Below are 17,158 nucleotides of genomic sequence, written 5' to 3' on the forward strand. Positions count from 1 at the left end.
GTGCAAATGAAGACGATGGACGACGGGGTTAAAAAGTGTCAGATCGGGATATCTAATAAAGTAAAGAATGATTCCAAAACAGTTTTTAGGAATAGGTCCAAATTATCAATACTAAATCTGATTAGTGTAACTGGATTAATTAAGCATGCTTGCAGAATGCCAATGTCCTTAAACTGTGAAATTATTTGTAGTTAATCTAAAGGATTATTGAGGTATAGTAAGAATAAAGCATTATTGGAAATTCTATAGGTATTTGCAAGCAAATAGAGTAGAAAATAAAGGTCTTATTTCACCAGAAATTCCTTTCTTATTATGACGACCGGTTTCGCGATTACAATCTTATCGCATCATCAGGTCGAGGACTAAAAGTAAAAGACAAAATTTACATAGATACTACGCTTATTAAAAATTAGTAAAATACTGAATAAAAATAAATTTTAAAGCGTACTTACATTGTTAAAAACAAGGTTTGTCAAAACAAAAGCACATATAGGTTTAATTTTAACGGTACAGTTAAAATTAAACGAGTAAATCTCATCATAAAATAACAAATAATACACTTAGGTTTAAAACAATAACATCTAAACAGCACCGTTACAACTCAATAAACAAAAAAATCCAAAAAACTATAAAAACCGCCATTCAAGCTAATCCGACCAACGGAGTCATCTATATCTAGTTTTCATAATTAGGAAAGAACGTTACAAAGAAATCTTTGTAACGTAAAAATTTTTTAGTCTTTTACTTTTAGTCCTCGACCTGATGATGCGATAAGATTGTAATCGCGAAACGCGCGTCGTCATAATAAAAAAGGATTTTCTGGTGAAATAAGACCTTTATTTTACTACCTACCCTATTTGCTTGCAAATACTTATAAAATACATCCCAGAACATGGACACCATTGTTTAAACTATTATTGGAAATATTTTTATAATCACTTTTTAACTGAAATCACTTCTCTATATTCAAGTAATGCTATCGAAAATATTAATAAATTGCACTGATTTTTACAATTTCCACATAGAAAAAAAATAAAAACCTACCTATGTCATAGTGATCAGTTGCGAATTCCCAGAAGAGCCTAGATCCTTCAGGGTGAGTAGGCACCCTCACCGTTACAGTTTCCCCATGCCCTACCCTCACCACACCATCACCTTCAGTCTGCGATACCCTATAAAATGTACACAATAATAAACCCGATTTAAATTAAAAAAAAAAAAAAAACTCATAAGGAGTTTTTAGAGGACTGACCTTTGTTTAAAAGCTTCTATATCAGGCAATGTCCACATACTGGCTGTGGATATTTGATATTCATTTTCATCGGCTTGAGATCTGCGATCCGCTTGTTCAGATTCAGTAATATTACTGATATTTTGCTGTTCTTCTATCTGCAATAAATAGGTTATTACAAAATCTGTTCAAAAGGCTTCAAATGATTTTTTTTAAGTTAAAATAACTTTACTCATAGAAATTGGTCTCGTGCTTATGCTATGTAATAACAGTTTACATATTCTGACATCTTCAGAAAAATAGTGTGGTTAAAATAAAATAATTAATTAAAATTAAATATAATACACAACAGCACTAAATAATGCAAACTCCAGTGATTTACACTTACCTTAGGGATCTATTTTAGGGACTTTGTTATCTCTTATTTATACCTCAGATATCTTGATATCATTAAAGTGGTGCAGGGTACAAGCAAATGCAGATGACACTCAGATTTAATTTAGTTTTAATGTTGAAAACAATCCTTTGGCTGCGGAATTGATTAATCAGGATTTATATTGACTGAAGTTGAATCCATCAGTCATATTTAATGTTAAAAGTTAAAATAAAATCAATACTATAAAGAAAAAGATTGAGATAACTTTAGACAATACAAAAGTAAAGGTGGTCCAGAGTGCCAGGAATCTTGGATTTTCCCAAGCATGTATAAGCATATATAAAAACTTTCTTTAAAAAATCCTATTTTTCCTAAAAATTCTCTACAATAATCGACACATTTTAAATCATATACCTAAAACCTGTAAGTTTTTGGTGCTTTTTAACTTTAATTATTGCAGTGTTGTATATGGGTATTTATTGATTATAAAGATAGATGACGCATTCAGAGAATAAAGATTATCCTTTGATAAGTAGCTGTTCTGATGAGATCAAATTTTTGAGTGTTTACTTGAGCTCAACAGATTCTTGGGAGAACCATATAAAACAGGTCTGCGCTAGGCTCTCTAAACTATCCATCGATAAGTTACCTAGACAAAATAGAATATGAAAACCAAAATTCGTCAGTCCACATATAGATGGTAGTCAGGGGAAATACAAAAACGAAATAGGAATGCCATCAAAAGCACAACCAAGGAACAACAGATAACGGGCTGAACAATATCAAAGAACTTTAAAGCAACACAAACAGAAAAAGTAGCAGTCTGAAAAGCCATTAAAGAAGTGATAAATAATAATCAATATAAAAACATAACAATATACACCCATTGCAAAAATATAATAGAGTAATGGGATGGCAATAAAGTAAAATCAAAACTAGACAGACACATAAGAAAGGATATAGAAAAATTAATAAATAGAAAAGTACAATTAGACATAAAATGGAAAAGCAGAAAAGATAAGAAACGACAAACAAGAAACGAGACAATAGGTAGAAAGTGGCAAAGTCACTGGGAAACGGTCGAAAAAAGGTAGAACAACTTACAAGTTTTGCAATTATATAGGAGAATAACTTATATCATTATCACACAAGGCAATACAGTTAGCGAGAGGCCATGGAAACTTTACCCACTACCTATACAGATTTAAATTAAAACACACAAACGAACTATATACATATGGACAAGGACGAGAAACAAACGAACATATAATGTATGACTGTAGAGAACAAACGAGACTAGAAATAAGACAATATATAGAAACAACATACGGGGATCTAGATAAGCCTAAGAGGAAAGAAGGGGAAAAAGGTAGAGCTACAAATACAACAATTAAACGCATGGGCAAACATAGTCGATGAGCCTGAAAGTAAAGCAATAAATTAATGTATGTCGGTAACAAGAAGAAAAAATCATATATGAAAAACTATGTACAAATAAAACACCTCGCAAGTAATTTAGATTGTTAATAACTGTGATCTGCTGGAAATCTGTCTCAAACAAAACTAGATATAGGGTCAATATAATGCTTTGTAACGTTTTCTTTAATAAATAAATAAAATAAAGGAAAATAAGCCCTCTTTTACCCACTGATTTTTAAGCGGAGCTTCGTGGCACGAAGGACTGGTGCACGTCCACGTGGGCATCTTAGCCATAAAGGTGACAAAATTTGTTAAATAAAATACCGAAAGGTGGGTAACGTTAGTGTTTCATGTCACTACCGATCCCCGGGCAGTTTGAGCACATGGAAACTCCTAGCGAGAAAGCCATGTAAGATTCAAAACAAAGAAAAGCCGATAATACAGACCGACCCACAAACAATAAGATCTATACTAAGGGACGGAAAACTAACAATAGATTTCAGACGATACTACATAAAAGAAGCGGCCAGTGTTGCACATTGTCTCAGATGTCTGGAGTACGGGCACATAATCAAACATTGTCGGAAAAATGAAGAACAAAAATTGTGTTTCAAATGCGGAAAAGGCGGACTCGATCCGAAAGGATGCAAAAGCTTTTTCGATTGCAAAAATTGTAGGAACTTCGGTGTGATGAGGGCATTAAGACTCCACACCGCAACGGACAAAAAATGGCCGGTCTTTAAAGACCGTAAAGAAAGGACTCGGGGTAGAATAGACTACAGACACTCAAAGTAAGACCTTTTCTTCAGAATACTACAAATAAACATTGACAGAGGCAGAGAAGCTACAATTCTGCTAAACATACGGACCGGACATTATACTAATACAGGAACCATACGCCAAGGGATAACAGGATATAAAAGACATAAGGAAACAGACGAAGACAAGGTAGAAATTTGGGTATACAACAAATGAACAGCCTTGTCGAGAATAGACCTATCGACTATTAACGCACATACAATACAAATAAGGACGGCCTGATTTGGACGATAACAAACTTATATAATGAACAAGGGGGAAAAATAATAGAAGACGGACGAACTGGATAAATAACTATTAGAGATAGAACAGGCATATTTTGGCTGGGGACATAAACACACACCAGGAAGCTTGGGGCGGAAACAATACCCACGAAAGAGGTTTAAAACTCATAACTTGGGCAATCCAAAGACATTTTAACATAATAAACAACGATACAAAAGGACCAAACGAACAAAGTTACATAGACATCACGCTTGGTAAAGGCATAAAAGTAGAAAATTGAGACGTCTCAGATGAGGAAACTCTGAGCGGACACAATTACGTCACATACATGATTAAGATAGATGCAAAACAGGGAAAAAAGGAGAAAAATACGACTTCATCCGGACAGATTAGCAAAAACTAACAACATAAAAAGCAAAAAAAAAATACAAGAAATTTTATGCAAACTTTCTATGGCAAGAACTGAAGGAAAATTTAAGAGACCTATACAGGGTGATTTTCAAGTTGATACTTTTTTTTTTAACTGTGTATAGAACTCGGTAAAATAAACATTTTTTTCAAACAACTTTATTCAAAAAAGCGAAAAATAAAAAAATTGCATTGCCAAAATGTTATAAAATGAGTCCAATACGGTCCTCTTTAATTTAAATAAGTTGTTCAAAGTTGTCACCATTAACTTCAACACAACGATTTGCTCGACGTAACTACTGTTCCGTAACGGCACGCAATAGAGAAATCGGTTTTTGTCTAACTGTTGCCGCAGCCTGCTCAATACGTGCTATTAGTTCTTCTTGTGTGTCGATAGGTGTCTTGAAAACTAAACTTTTCATATACCCCCATAAAAAAAAGTCACATGGATTTAGGTCTGGCGACCTTGGTGGCCATGCAACTGGTCCTATTCGGTCAATCCACCGATTTGGGTAACATATCCAAAAATTCGCTCACTTCTCATCTAAAATGGGCAGGTGCTCCATCCTGCAGGAGCCACATAGCTTGCCTGATATTCAGTGGCACGTCTTCTAACAGAACAGGCAGATTATTTTGCAAAAAGTCCAAATAAACATCGCCCGTCAAACCGTCTGGTAAGATAAATGGTCCAACAAGTATCCCATTCACAATTCCTGCCCACACATTAGCAGAAAAGCGGTGTTGAAAATTGGTTCTGCGAATTGCATGGGGATTATCAACAGACCCAACATGCGTATTTCGAAAATTGTTAATTCCGTTTCGGGTGAATGTTGCCTCGTCCATGGCTAAAATTTTGTTCGAAAAATGTTGATCATTTTCATGTTGTTGTAGGAACCATTCACAAAACTGAACTCTGCGGGGGAAGTCTTCAGGCAGTAGCGCTTGGACACGTTGAACGTGAAAGTGATTAAATTGATTCTCGCGCAATGTTGTCCATACTTTTGTTTGACTTAATCCGACCTGCCCTGCAACAACTCGAGTACTTGTTGTTGGATCTTCTTTAATGAGATTTAAAATTTGTTCTTCCCTATGAACATTTTCAGGTCTCCTTCCTCTTCCTGCATGCCCTCCACGATGTTTCCGTAAATCGCCAGTATCCCTAGCCCGTTGAATAAGATTTATGAAACTTCTGGGTGTAGGATGATTTCGCAAAGGAAGCGGTCTGCGTATAATACCGAAGCAGCAGCAGCACTTTGAAGACACTCTCCATAAATAAGCAGCATATCCACAAGTTCATTGTTTTCATAACGATGTGCCATTTTTAGGATTTGCAAATTTAAAATTAACAACAATAAACCAAAAGTGTCTAAGACTAACTGATCGGTACAATGCGTGATCGATAATACAAAAAAATTCAAGCAAAAACTAAACATAAACAGACGATGAGAAACAAACCCATATTCACTTTTTTTATTCTGTATGTCCCTTGTTTTTGAGTGTATCGAAAAAAGTTATTTGAAAAAAAATTATATTTTACCGAGTTCTATACACAGTTAAAAAAAAGTATCAACTTAAAAATCACCCTGTATAACGGTAAGTAATAAGATATCCCAGATAAAATATCTACTTGGGAAAAAAATTATGTTTTTTCAAGCGAAGGATAAAACCTGTTTGTTTTAGTCGAGTTTCAAACATGCTCTAGATGTTCTTGATATATTTTTTAGGTAATCAAAATATCATCGATAAAAAATACAACAAAAGAAAAAAATCCGTCTCCCAAAACTTTATTAAGGCAGAGCGTAAAGGTGCTCATACTTGTAGACAGTCCAAATGGTAGAGTACAAAAAAGATATGTCCGGCCACCAAACTAAAAACCGGTATACTTCCAGTTATCTTTCGCGAGCGGAATCTGCCTATATCCATGAGTAAAATTTAATGATGACATGAATTTAAATTTGGAAAAAGAATGTAAAATATCCGTTATGAATTTTGGGCTATCTATTGGTTCTTTATTATTTTTTTATAAATAAATTATAAAAAAATAATAAAGAACTTCCTACTGAACTTTGCTGTTTATGACTTTGAGACGTATTTGCAGAACTGCCATATTTTAAATTAAGTTAATATTTGTGATTTTTTTGTACAATAAATGTGGTGCATAATATGTAAACCTATATGTTTTCCTATTCTGACTGATATTTGACCTGTAAAGATAATATATTTAGGCATATTATACTTACGAATAAACTTTTATTCTGTTTTGAAAAATAATACTAAAATTTCAGAATCATCATATAATAATTTCAATTCACATTTATTGGTTGCTTAAAAGATATCTTTTTTTGTTACATTGCGATACATTAATACGTATGTATTAAAAATGGTTAACATAATGTTAACTTTGAACTTCATGTTTTATCTTGGAGCCAGCTGTTTTTTTTTACAAAAATACTAATGGATTTTATTATTTTAACTATGCTTAGGTTTTTAAGTTTCTATTTATTTTAACCTTCTTATATTATTTTCACTAAACAGTTTAATATGTGCAATACCTGTGTATTTTGTTTTTTTGTTATGTTATTTTTCAACCTTCATATGTATTTTCTCTAGATTAAAGAATGCTCGTACCCACGACTATATATTACGTAATACAGCAAATTTCTATTCACTTTAAGTGAACAAAAAATACAACTTACCGTTTCGTTACTTATCTGTTCAATATTCTGATTCTCAAGTGGCTTTTTATCACTTGTAGCCTCTTCCTTTTGCGATAATTCTAATTGTTGCATATACTGTACATAATGCTGCTCCTGCAACTGCCTTATTAAATTTCCCTGTTTTTCTGGATCTCCTAAAAATAAAGACGTGTTGTAATTTTAGAAGAAAAATTAAGTTGTAACCTACCTGGATATTGTTGCATCGCATATTTTCTAAACTGGTCGTAAGTCTGTTGATTTAAGGCCAACTGAATCTGCCTTTTGATAGCCTCTTGTTCTTGCATCTTTTCTAATAACAACCTCTGTTCCTCCTCTTGTTTTCTTTTATTTTCATCTTCTTCTATTTTTTTTGTTAGTTCTTCTTTTCTTTAAATGAATACGAACAAATTAAAATAATTAAAACATTTTCTACTTCCAATATTATCTTACTCCAATCTCTTTTGTTCATCTCTCTCTCGTCTATGTGCTTCAATATAGGTTGAAAAAAGAGGGCATCTTCTGCTAAGCAGTTCTACAAAACCTCGTTTAGCTTGATCTTTCGATAACTGTCCAAGTTTTTGCCATGCCTCCCTAAGTTAGTTTAAAACAGTTTCCCAATAGGTGACATAATAAAGAAATACAATATATGAATAAAGTATTTATTTTATCTACTTTTGCATTATTTATAAAATGTAGATCAACAAAAAAATGTATTTGGGTAAAATTTGACTTCAATCATCAATCATCTAACGACGACTCTGTATTAGAGCCATATGAAACATTAATTGAATTTTTCATAAAATTGTAAATGATGAATTTACCTTCTGTCTTTACCAACTACATCTAATGTGCCTAAAGGTGGTAGTTTATCTATGGCCTCTGCTAATGGTCCATGGGCTACTTGTTGTGAGAATGCGATTAATTGGAGATTGTCTTCATAGCTAAAGTGAAAAGCCTTTCCAACCTTTTCTGAAATTTAAATATAAGAATTATAATGACAGACAAAGAATCTGTAAGAAAATTGTCAAAAAAATTAAAATTAAATCATTTAATTCTATAACAATTTAGTCACAGAGTTGGGAAACATTTTCCACAAGAAACAGTCTAGTGCATGCTACTATCCCCTAATAAGTAAACAGTGCAATTTTTCCAGATTTAATATTGAATTTTTCAATTGTCATTTAATTGTGACTATAATTTTGCCCAAAACTGTAGTAATAAAAGTATTTATTTTATTGAAGAATTTTTGCTTAATTAATTACTTTTTGAATTAATTTCTAAAGCGAACGAATCTAAGTTCTAGTAAAGTAAAACATGACCCTCTTCTACAAATGCTCAGTCAAAATTGCAAAAAAACAGTACAATTAAATTCAAATTTTATTTGTGCAAGAAATGAAAGGCTTTTAAATGTACAAAAAATCTTTCAGGTCAGGTTTTTTTTTACATTGACAAGACTGAGTAAAAGGCATGAGGAGGTCAAACCAACTGCCAATCTTATTATAACTTCTCTGTATGACATCTGTTGGATTGGAACATGAAGGTTTAAAAGACCCAGCACTCTTTCCCTTTAGCAAGGTTTTGAAAAAATAATACACACTACAATACCTACTAGTGTTACTATTATTACATATTATTTTAATTCAGAAATATCCAACTTTCTCCTAAATGATAATTGCTTAACAAACTCATGTTCAACTGAAACATACTCTAGACATGATCAAACATAAGAAAAATATAACTGCTTAAAGACATATGGGATAAGCAAATTGGATAATCATAAGCAAATCATCAAATTAAATCCTGCTGAAGCTCAAGAAAATCATTATTAGATGTAATTGTTCTAAAAAGTTTAAGATAATCATCAAATAGTCACAGCTGATGTCATTAGAAACAGTAAAAATGGAATTGGTACATAGTGAGAGTTATTGTTAAATAACTAATAATAACAATCACTTCAAATCCTCAAGATGCAGTAGCTTGATCATTCAATGTGCTTCTAATAAAAATATATATATTTACAACTTGTGAGGAAAAGGTGATGATTTCAGTCAAAGGATTCTCCTTGAAACAAGTGGAAAGCAACATGTGTAAAACTTAATAGTTTCAAATCAAATGGAATCAATGGAAACTTTATAATCTAAGGTTTTTACATGTTGGTGACAAAGTTGCAATAACGTGCTTTTTTTCACTGCTTGCCTCAATTTACAGTAGAAATTAAGGCTTCTTATGCTTAGTCATAGGTGATTTTCACCCCATATACCAAAAAGAAATCCTTGCTAACTCGGATCTTGGGAGAGGTGTGGGAGTATTACCCAAATTTGTATACTCAGTGTTGTTACTGTGTGGATTTGAAGTGGATTACAACAAATATTTGTGTGTATGAGTTAAGCACAGAGATTCTAAAATTATGATTTAAGGCAGAGTTAAAGTTGAGAATTAACTAAAGCAATGTAAGCAGTCCATGTTGCCTAGCCTACTCCCAAAAACCGGCCACTAGATTAAAAACTAAGCAGATATCATTCAAGGAGCAATGAAATTACAACACATTGATGTTCCAATGCCTGATTACAGCCAAATCTTCACAAAGCATGCCCAGTTCCAAAAGCTCCACATGACATGTGATTGTGGTATTGTCCACATAGATTGGTTATTTATTATGTATATTCAGTCTGACCATTTTACTTACTATCCTTTTCCAACATCCCGACCAATTTCACTACTATTTATTTTCTACATTTTGAACCTTTCGGACAACAATACACCTTTACTATTGAAGGAAGACACATAGAACAAACTATTAATGTTAGAAAAGTATTTGTGTTAAAAGGTTTCCAAGAAGTCATAACATCGTGTTCACCAGTACCAAGTTTCTAGCCTGAAATGGATGAAACAAGGTCCAAGAATTATTTTCAGCAACCTTGATAATAGAACTTGAGAACAAGTTATTTTACAAATGTTCATTCTGTTCCCTAGTTTGGAATGTTTTGGAAAAAGAGTGTTGGAGCCTTTACGATTGATCAAAAACAAGCAATCAGGGTCTTGTCATCACATGTATACAGGCTGAGATGTAGAATTAGATTCAGATGTCTAAACATATTGAAATTTAGGACAGGACTCTATATTTATGAGTGCATTAAGTTTTTATAAACATAAACTAATATTCAGAATATGACACTCACAATTCAATATATGACCAAAAATCCCATCTCCTTTGGGATATGGCAAGTTAGAAATATAATAAGTCTCCTGTCCTGTCTGTTTTTTTATTTTAGTAAATATTCATTTGTCATAATTTTATTGGTTCCATAATATGTTGGTTAGGTAGGAATTAAGTAAGTGATAATCTAATAGAAATATTTTTTGAACTCTAATCACTGAAGTAAAGCACTTCAGTTGTTAGTGTAAGTATTGTTTTTTATTAGAAGAAAAATTGAGCATTCAAAATTATTACCTTTGTCAGATAACTAGATATCTCTTTGTGGGATAGACTGATCAGAAATGTTGACTCATAACTTGGTAAGTTACAGTGTGATGTGTGACTACTTAGTTTGGCAACATATAGAAAACTTTTCTCTGATTAATTTTAGGAAAAAAGTTATTTCTTATAAAAAGATCTGCATGGTCCAAGACCTAAAATGCAAGAACCAAATATCAAATTTTATTAGTCCTATAGCAGGTTTGTCAAAAAATGTGCTCAAAAGTAAAGTACCTTCATTTTTGACAATAACAAAAATTGTTATAAAATGAAGTTGTTAAGAACTAAAAACTACACTGAATATGCATTTATATTCTACTACTTATTTTTTATCTCATTTATAATAACAATTCTAATGTAAGTGTAATTATGTGAAATCTAGGATGCACTGACAAATTTGTTTACAGCAAAAAATATTTGACAGTAAGGTTGAAGACATTAGTTGTATTTAGTATTTGACAAAAAATTATTATAAAATTTGCCACCAGCATTAAGTACTGAAGATAAAATTGCAATTGTGTTAATTACAGAAATTTTTAATAACCAACACCTTGAGAAAAATCTTCACTATTACACAGTAAGGCCAAATTCAAGATTTTTGGTGATGTAAGTAATAAATTTACCAAGAAACGCCGACAACGGGTTGTTAATGATGACATGGAATTTGAAAGAATGCTCTCAATAATCAAACTTCCTAAAAAATCAGCGCCTATGTCATATAACAAAGTAAAATATCATATATACCCTATTAACAAAGATACACTTTCAAAAATTTTAAAAAAGAACCGATTTCATCCATACAAGCCCGAATTTTATTGAAAATAAATTAGAAGATTTTCTTGACAACATTTCCCTGCTTCAACATCAACAAATTAATATAGTTCCAACGGGATGGTGCTCCATACCACAGGAAGTTAGATATAAGACAATGTATTGAACACTGTTTTAATGGAAGAGTTATACATAGGTTTTCACAAATTTATAGCCACCTCACTCTCCAGATTTTATGCCACTCGATTTTTTCTTATGGAGTTATTTAAAGCAAAAGGTATATCTTCGACGGCAATTTACAGAAAAATTCTTAAAAAATATGTTTTAAGTAATTGCATATTTGAACATTTTTAGCTCTTACCAACTTGTCTTTATAACAATTTTCGGTATTGTCAAAAATAAAGGTACATTGCTCTTGAGCAAAATCCACATTTTTTAACAAACCTTGCATACAGCTAAAAGATTTGATATATGATTATTGTATTTTAGATTTTGGACCATGCAGAACTTTTAATAAAGAATAACTTTTTTTATAAAAATAACAATAAAACAAATTCCCATATGTTGCCAATTTAAGTAGACACACTATATACTATTTCAAGTTTATTTTACTTAACTTATAGGGGTAAAAATGCTCTCTTTGTTATGTAGGCATATTATTAATAATGGATAACTTATAAGATTGAAAAATGTTAAGATTTACATCCTACATTATGAACAAAACAAAATTATAAAAAATGCCATCTTTAGCCTATGGTAACTGATCACTTGACTTATCAATTTTTCTTTGTGACAAATCATGTATATGACAAATCACCCATATGATATAGGGTTAATGCGCTAGTTCACGACCATGCGCTAGTTCGCGACCATGCGCTAGTTCTCGACCACTTGAGTGTTTAAACATTAATAATAAGAAAACAATCAGATTTTTCGCGCCAAAATTATTTGGAATTGCTTCTGACACCGTTTGATCATCGGTAACACTTAGCGCCTCCTACATGATACTAAAAGGATTACCTCAAAAAATCGGTTGACATCGTGCCACAAACGCATTAGCATTATTGTGTATATTTGAAAAAAACTTGTAAAGCGTGTTGCAAGAGAAAATAGCGAGTAAGTGAACAGATTTTTAAAAAAAATTGTGTGTCTTTATTATATATGCTTTAGAAAGACTTTTTGATAATTTTTTCAACAAAATTATGCTCAAAATGTATTTTTTTATACTAAATATTAGGTGGTCGCGAACTGAATTCAAAATAATAGTCATTTTTAGTTCTCAGCCGGGTGGTCTAGAACTAAAGTTTTACGACCATTGTTAATGTTAAAATATTCATTTCAATTAAATATGTGGTGGTAGTTCTTATATCTTGTAATAAAAATATGATATTTCCATTAGTTTAGTTCGCGACCACCCTTTTCAAAACATATAAATTATAAATTTACTGCTGAAGTTTGATGGTCGAGAACTCCAAAAGTTTAAATTTAGTTCTTGACCACCCATCGTGTTTCTGGAGCGTTAAACTGCCTCGCGAGGCAAACAGGGTCGTTTGTGCAAATGCTCTGTACTAACAGTTATGTTGTAGTATGTCACACTATATCAGAAAAAATTTATAATACTGTTGAACTCTAAGGAATGCCTCGGGCAAGTCCGCTCGTTCGGAACTGTCCTCTATCTTGATTGCAAATGTTTTATTTTTCCAGTGGCACGTAACAAGAAAAATTCTTCTCGCACTCACTCAAAAAATGCTGCTCCAAAAAGAAAGATGTTTACGTATTCACAAGAAAAATTAAAAACGGCTTTAAAAGACATTAGAGAGAATGGACTTAAAATTCGTGCATGAGGCCAGTAGAAAATATCTGGTACCAAAGACGATAAGATACGACGATACGACACTACTTGATCGGTTATCAGGAAGAACTTAAAAAACCTGGACCTGCTCCCCTCCTAACTGAGGAAGGGGAAAAACGTATTAGGAATTGGATTATAAATATTGCTAAATGCGGGTTTCCAATACAAAAAGATACTCTTATAGAGACGGTCTCACTGATAGTGAAAGAATCTGGCCAGGTAATATTTAAGGACAACACACCAGGACAAAGCTGGTATTTAGGACTTTTAAAAAGGAATCCGGAAATATCTCTAAGAGAAGCGGAACGCGTTAATAAGGCTAGGGCAGTGGTCAGTAAGACTTCAATACGAAAGTGGTTTTTAGATTTGCGAGAATATTTAACTAAAAACAACCTTATGCAAATATTTAGTGATCCCACAAGAATCTTCAATTGTGACGAATCCGGGTTTTGTTTATGCCCTAAATCAGGAAAAGTTCTGGGACCTAAAGGCTACAAAAATCTTTATGACATTAAACTTGGAAACAAAAAGGAAAATATAACTGTTCTTATATATGATGTTTAATGCAAGTGGAAACATTTCCTCACCTTTAGTATTATTTCCATATGTGAGACCCCCAAGAGCTCTTGTTGAAAATATGCCACAAGGATGGGAGTTACGGAAACTTGAGAAAGGATGGATGACTTCAGATGTTTTTTTTGAATACATCGTGAATGATTTTCATAAATGGACATTGGAAAACAATATTCCTAAACCACTAATTATTTTTATTGATGGGCATAAATCACACATGGCTATGTCGTTAAGTAAATGGTGTGATGAAAACCAAGTTATTTTATATGCGCTACCCCCCAATACAACCCATATAATGCAACCTGCAGATGTAAGTTTGTTCAAACCAATGAAAACCGATTGGAAAAAAACGGTTCGCAACTGGCAAAGTAGACCAGAGAATATTAATTGTCCAGTAAGCAAAATAAATTTCTGCAGTATTTTCAATGAAGTATTGTCGAACAATGTAGAAGAATTTCAAGCGAGTATCAAAAATGGGTTTAGGAAATGTGGGTTGTTTCTGTTAGATGCTGATTCTGTTGATTATACAAAATGGATATAGCTGAAGCTCTTTCAACAAACAAATTACCCAGGCAAAGGCGATCAAGTGAGGAAAGGATCTCACAAAGAGACTTAACATCAGCAAAAAAAGTAATTCTAACAATTAAAGAAAATTTACAATCTTATGGAATTAACCCTGATGTAATTCTAAATGAAATACAACTTCTGCAAGAGAATATTGAAAAACAAAGTCCAAAAAAACGCAATAGTATTACGAAAAATACTGTGATAGGATAGAAGCACCAAAAGCTCTCGATGATTCTCAACCATCTAGTCAAGCAGCTACGCCTCATGAAGTAGAAATAAAACCCTCTTGCTGAAGTAAACCTGACTTGCAAATAATTGATAATGATTTATCAATTAATAATGATATAAATCAGATAAGAGTTGACTTACTGCCAGATGTTACTTTAGGTGATACTTTTACATCATCTTTTATGAAGGACTTAGAAAATAACGAACTTGTAGTGTTTGATTTTCCTAACTTTAATGATCACATTGTGTCAAGTACTCCTACATTAATTACATCTAATAACTCTAATATTAACAATGATAGTACTACTGGTAACCTTAATATTATACAAATTGATTCTACTAGAGAATATTTAAGTGATGACCTTGATGATGTCATTAATATTACCCCTAATATTATAAGAGATCATTTTTCCAGTGATGCAAATGTTGATACCACTTCTGATAAAAGCAAGAATTGATTGTGATGATGTTCTAAAGGTTAAAGTCTTAAAATTATCAGCTGTTACCAACAGCTTACCTCTGCAAACATCAAATAAACCATCATGTTCTTTTACAAAAGCATTTGACAATCATTTGGTATACCCTGAGCCAATCAAGCAAAGTAGTAACACTAACAGAAAAAAACCGATCTTGAATACACCTAGCGCAATTTCATCTAGTGAGTGGAGGAAATATTATGAGGAAAAAGAAAATGAGAAAACAGAAAAGAAACTTAAAACAATTCAGAAAAAAGAAGAAAGAGAAAAATTAAAGGGAGAAAAGCAAAAACCTTTAAAGGCTTTGAAGAAAAAACAAAAAAAAATGGTGAAAATCCTGAAAGCTTGACAGAGCAGAGTAAGATACCATCTGCAACATGCTTCGAAGAACTTAACAGTGATACGGACGACAATGATAAAAAAAAAAAAGGATGCGACTATTGTAAAAAATGGTATCATAAAAAATGCACCAAATTCATTGATACCCCATATAATATTGCCCCAATTTAAGACTACAAATGTGATGAATGTTAAAGTACATTATTTTCAAATTTAGTTTTAACTTTTTACTTTATTTGTAAGCGCTAATTTTCATTTTATTTTTTATTATTAAAAACCAACCCACATGTTTTTTTCTTTAACTTTTTTGTTCCTATTTCCTATCTGGTTTTTTTTTACTTATATAGAGCATTTTTATTTGTTTTGTGTTTTTTTTTAAATAAATAAATATTTGTTTTTGTGTTATTTTTTGTTAAGGCTTTTTTATTAAGGTTGTCTATACTATGCAATCCAATCGCCTTAAAGTTGTTTAAAAAAAGAGTGGTCGAGAACTAACATTTAAATGGTCACGAATCATGTGGGGTGGTCGAGAACTAGCAAAATAACACTTTTTTACAATTTTAGTAAAAAAAAAATATTTAGATTACTCCACAATTAAAAATATTTATTTAAAATAATAGAGAACTAGCGCATTAACCCTATTATGATTTGTTTAATCTTGGATTTTTAATTTGTTTGACAGACACATAGAACTTAATAGCTCAAAATGGCCATACAAATTGAAAACTAATAGATGTAAAAAAAGTTGTCAACCCCTGCATTAAAGTTCTTTAACTTTTCTGAAAATTACACCTACAATTATGGGAAAAAGCTTAATATGTGTAAAATTCCAACTTGACCCAACTCAATCCAAGCAAAGCCAATAATAGCAGAAAAAGAATTTTTGAAAATTTATATTACTGTAAAAAATTTACTCATTTTCGTAAAATGACATTAAAGCAAGCTTTACTCACATCTTAATGTTGAAACTAGACCCTGTTTCTCATAATTTTAAGTGCGATTTGCAGGAATGTTGGGTTGGGAGGGATTTTTAACTCCAGATATGATTAAAATGTACTCGACAATGTAAAAACTAATCTTTTTGCTTTTCTTTTAGAAAACCAATCCTGCTAGGTCTAAACTATATCTTTACCACAAATCCTTAATACAATGGCTTTACTTTAAAATTTATCAAGAAAATTGTCTCATTTTTATTTGCCAGTATATTTCTAATAATTTGAATTAAGATTACTGATATAAATGTTTCCAGACTAGTAAACTAATGATTTGCTTTCCATGGAAGAGATACATATAAATCCATAGATAGGTTTTGTGATAAATTCAATGCCACCCACAGAACCCTAAAAGTACCTTTATAAAAGCTAAGGGCTAGCTTATAAACCGCAGCTAAAGGTAGGCCATCTTCTAAGTTATTAATTTCTCCATTTCCAGGGTATGGCACGTTTGTATCACCATTTAAAGATAACTTTTTTAGGTTTTTCGCCACATCAGAATTTTCTTCGGCCATTGCTGACGTTTTGTTGCTTTTTGTAATATTTTGTTTACAAGCAATACAAGTGTCAGTTGTCATAGACGACAATTGACAGCAAAGACATATTAAGCTAATCCTACACTCAATACTCAATATATTACAGAATGTAAAATATTTACAATAAGTTTGTCGCTAATTTTATAATAATTTCTAAAGACTTGTGTTATTAGGT

The 17,158-nt window shown here is 31.9% G+C and overlaps 1 protein-coding gene across 1 annotated transcript in view; it reads right to left on the reverse strand.

Annotated features, from left to right (window-relative positions):
- Positions 1 to 16,993, reverse strand: part of LOC126744566 (Golgi resident protein GCP60) — a 29,127-nt gene extending 12,134 nt beyond the window's left edge. The window contains exons 1-7 of the mRNA XM_050452022.1: positions 16,806 to 16,993; positions 7,996 to 8,143; positions 7,625 to 7,765; positions 7,383 to 7,561; positions 7,175 to 7,329; positions 1,253 to 1,389; positions 1,045 to 1,172 (exon numbers count right to left, since the gene is read on the reverse strand). Of these exons, the coding sequence (XP_050307979.1) occupies positions 1,045 to 1,172; positions 1,253 to 1,389; positions 7,175 to 7,329; positions 7,383 to 7,561; positions 7,625 to 7,765; positions 7,996 to 8,143; positions 16,806 to 16,962 (1,045 nt within the window). The 5' untranslated portion in view covers positions 16,963 to 16,993. The remainder of the gene's footprint in view (positions 1 to 1,044; positions 1,173 to 1,252; positions 1,390 to 7,174; positions 7,330 to 7,382; positions 7,562 to 7,624; positions 7,766 to 7,995; positions 8,144 to 16,805) is intronic.
- Between the last annotated feature and the right edge of the window lie 165 nt (positions 16,994 to 17,158).

The sequence above is a fragment of the Anthonomus grandis genome, chromosome 14 (genome assembly GCF_022605725.1).
Source record: "Anthonomus grandis grandis chromosome 14, icAntGran1.3, whole genome shotgun sequence".
NCBI lineage: Eukaryota > Metazoa > Arthropoda > Insecta > Coleoptera > Curculionidae > Anthonomus > Anthonomus grandis.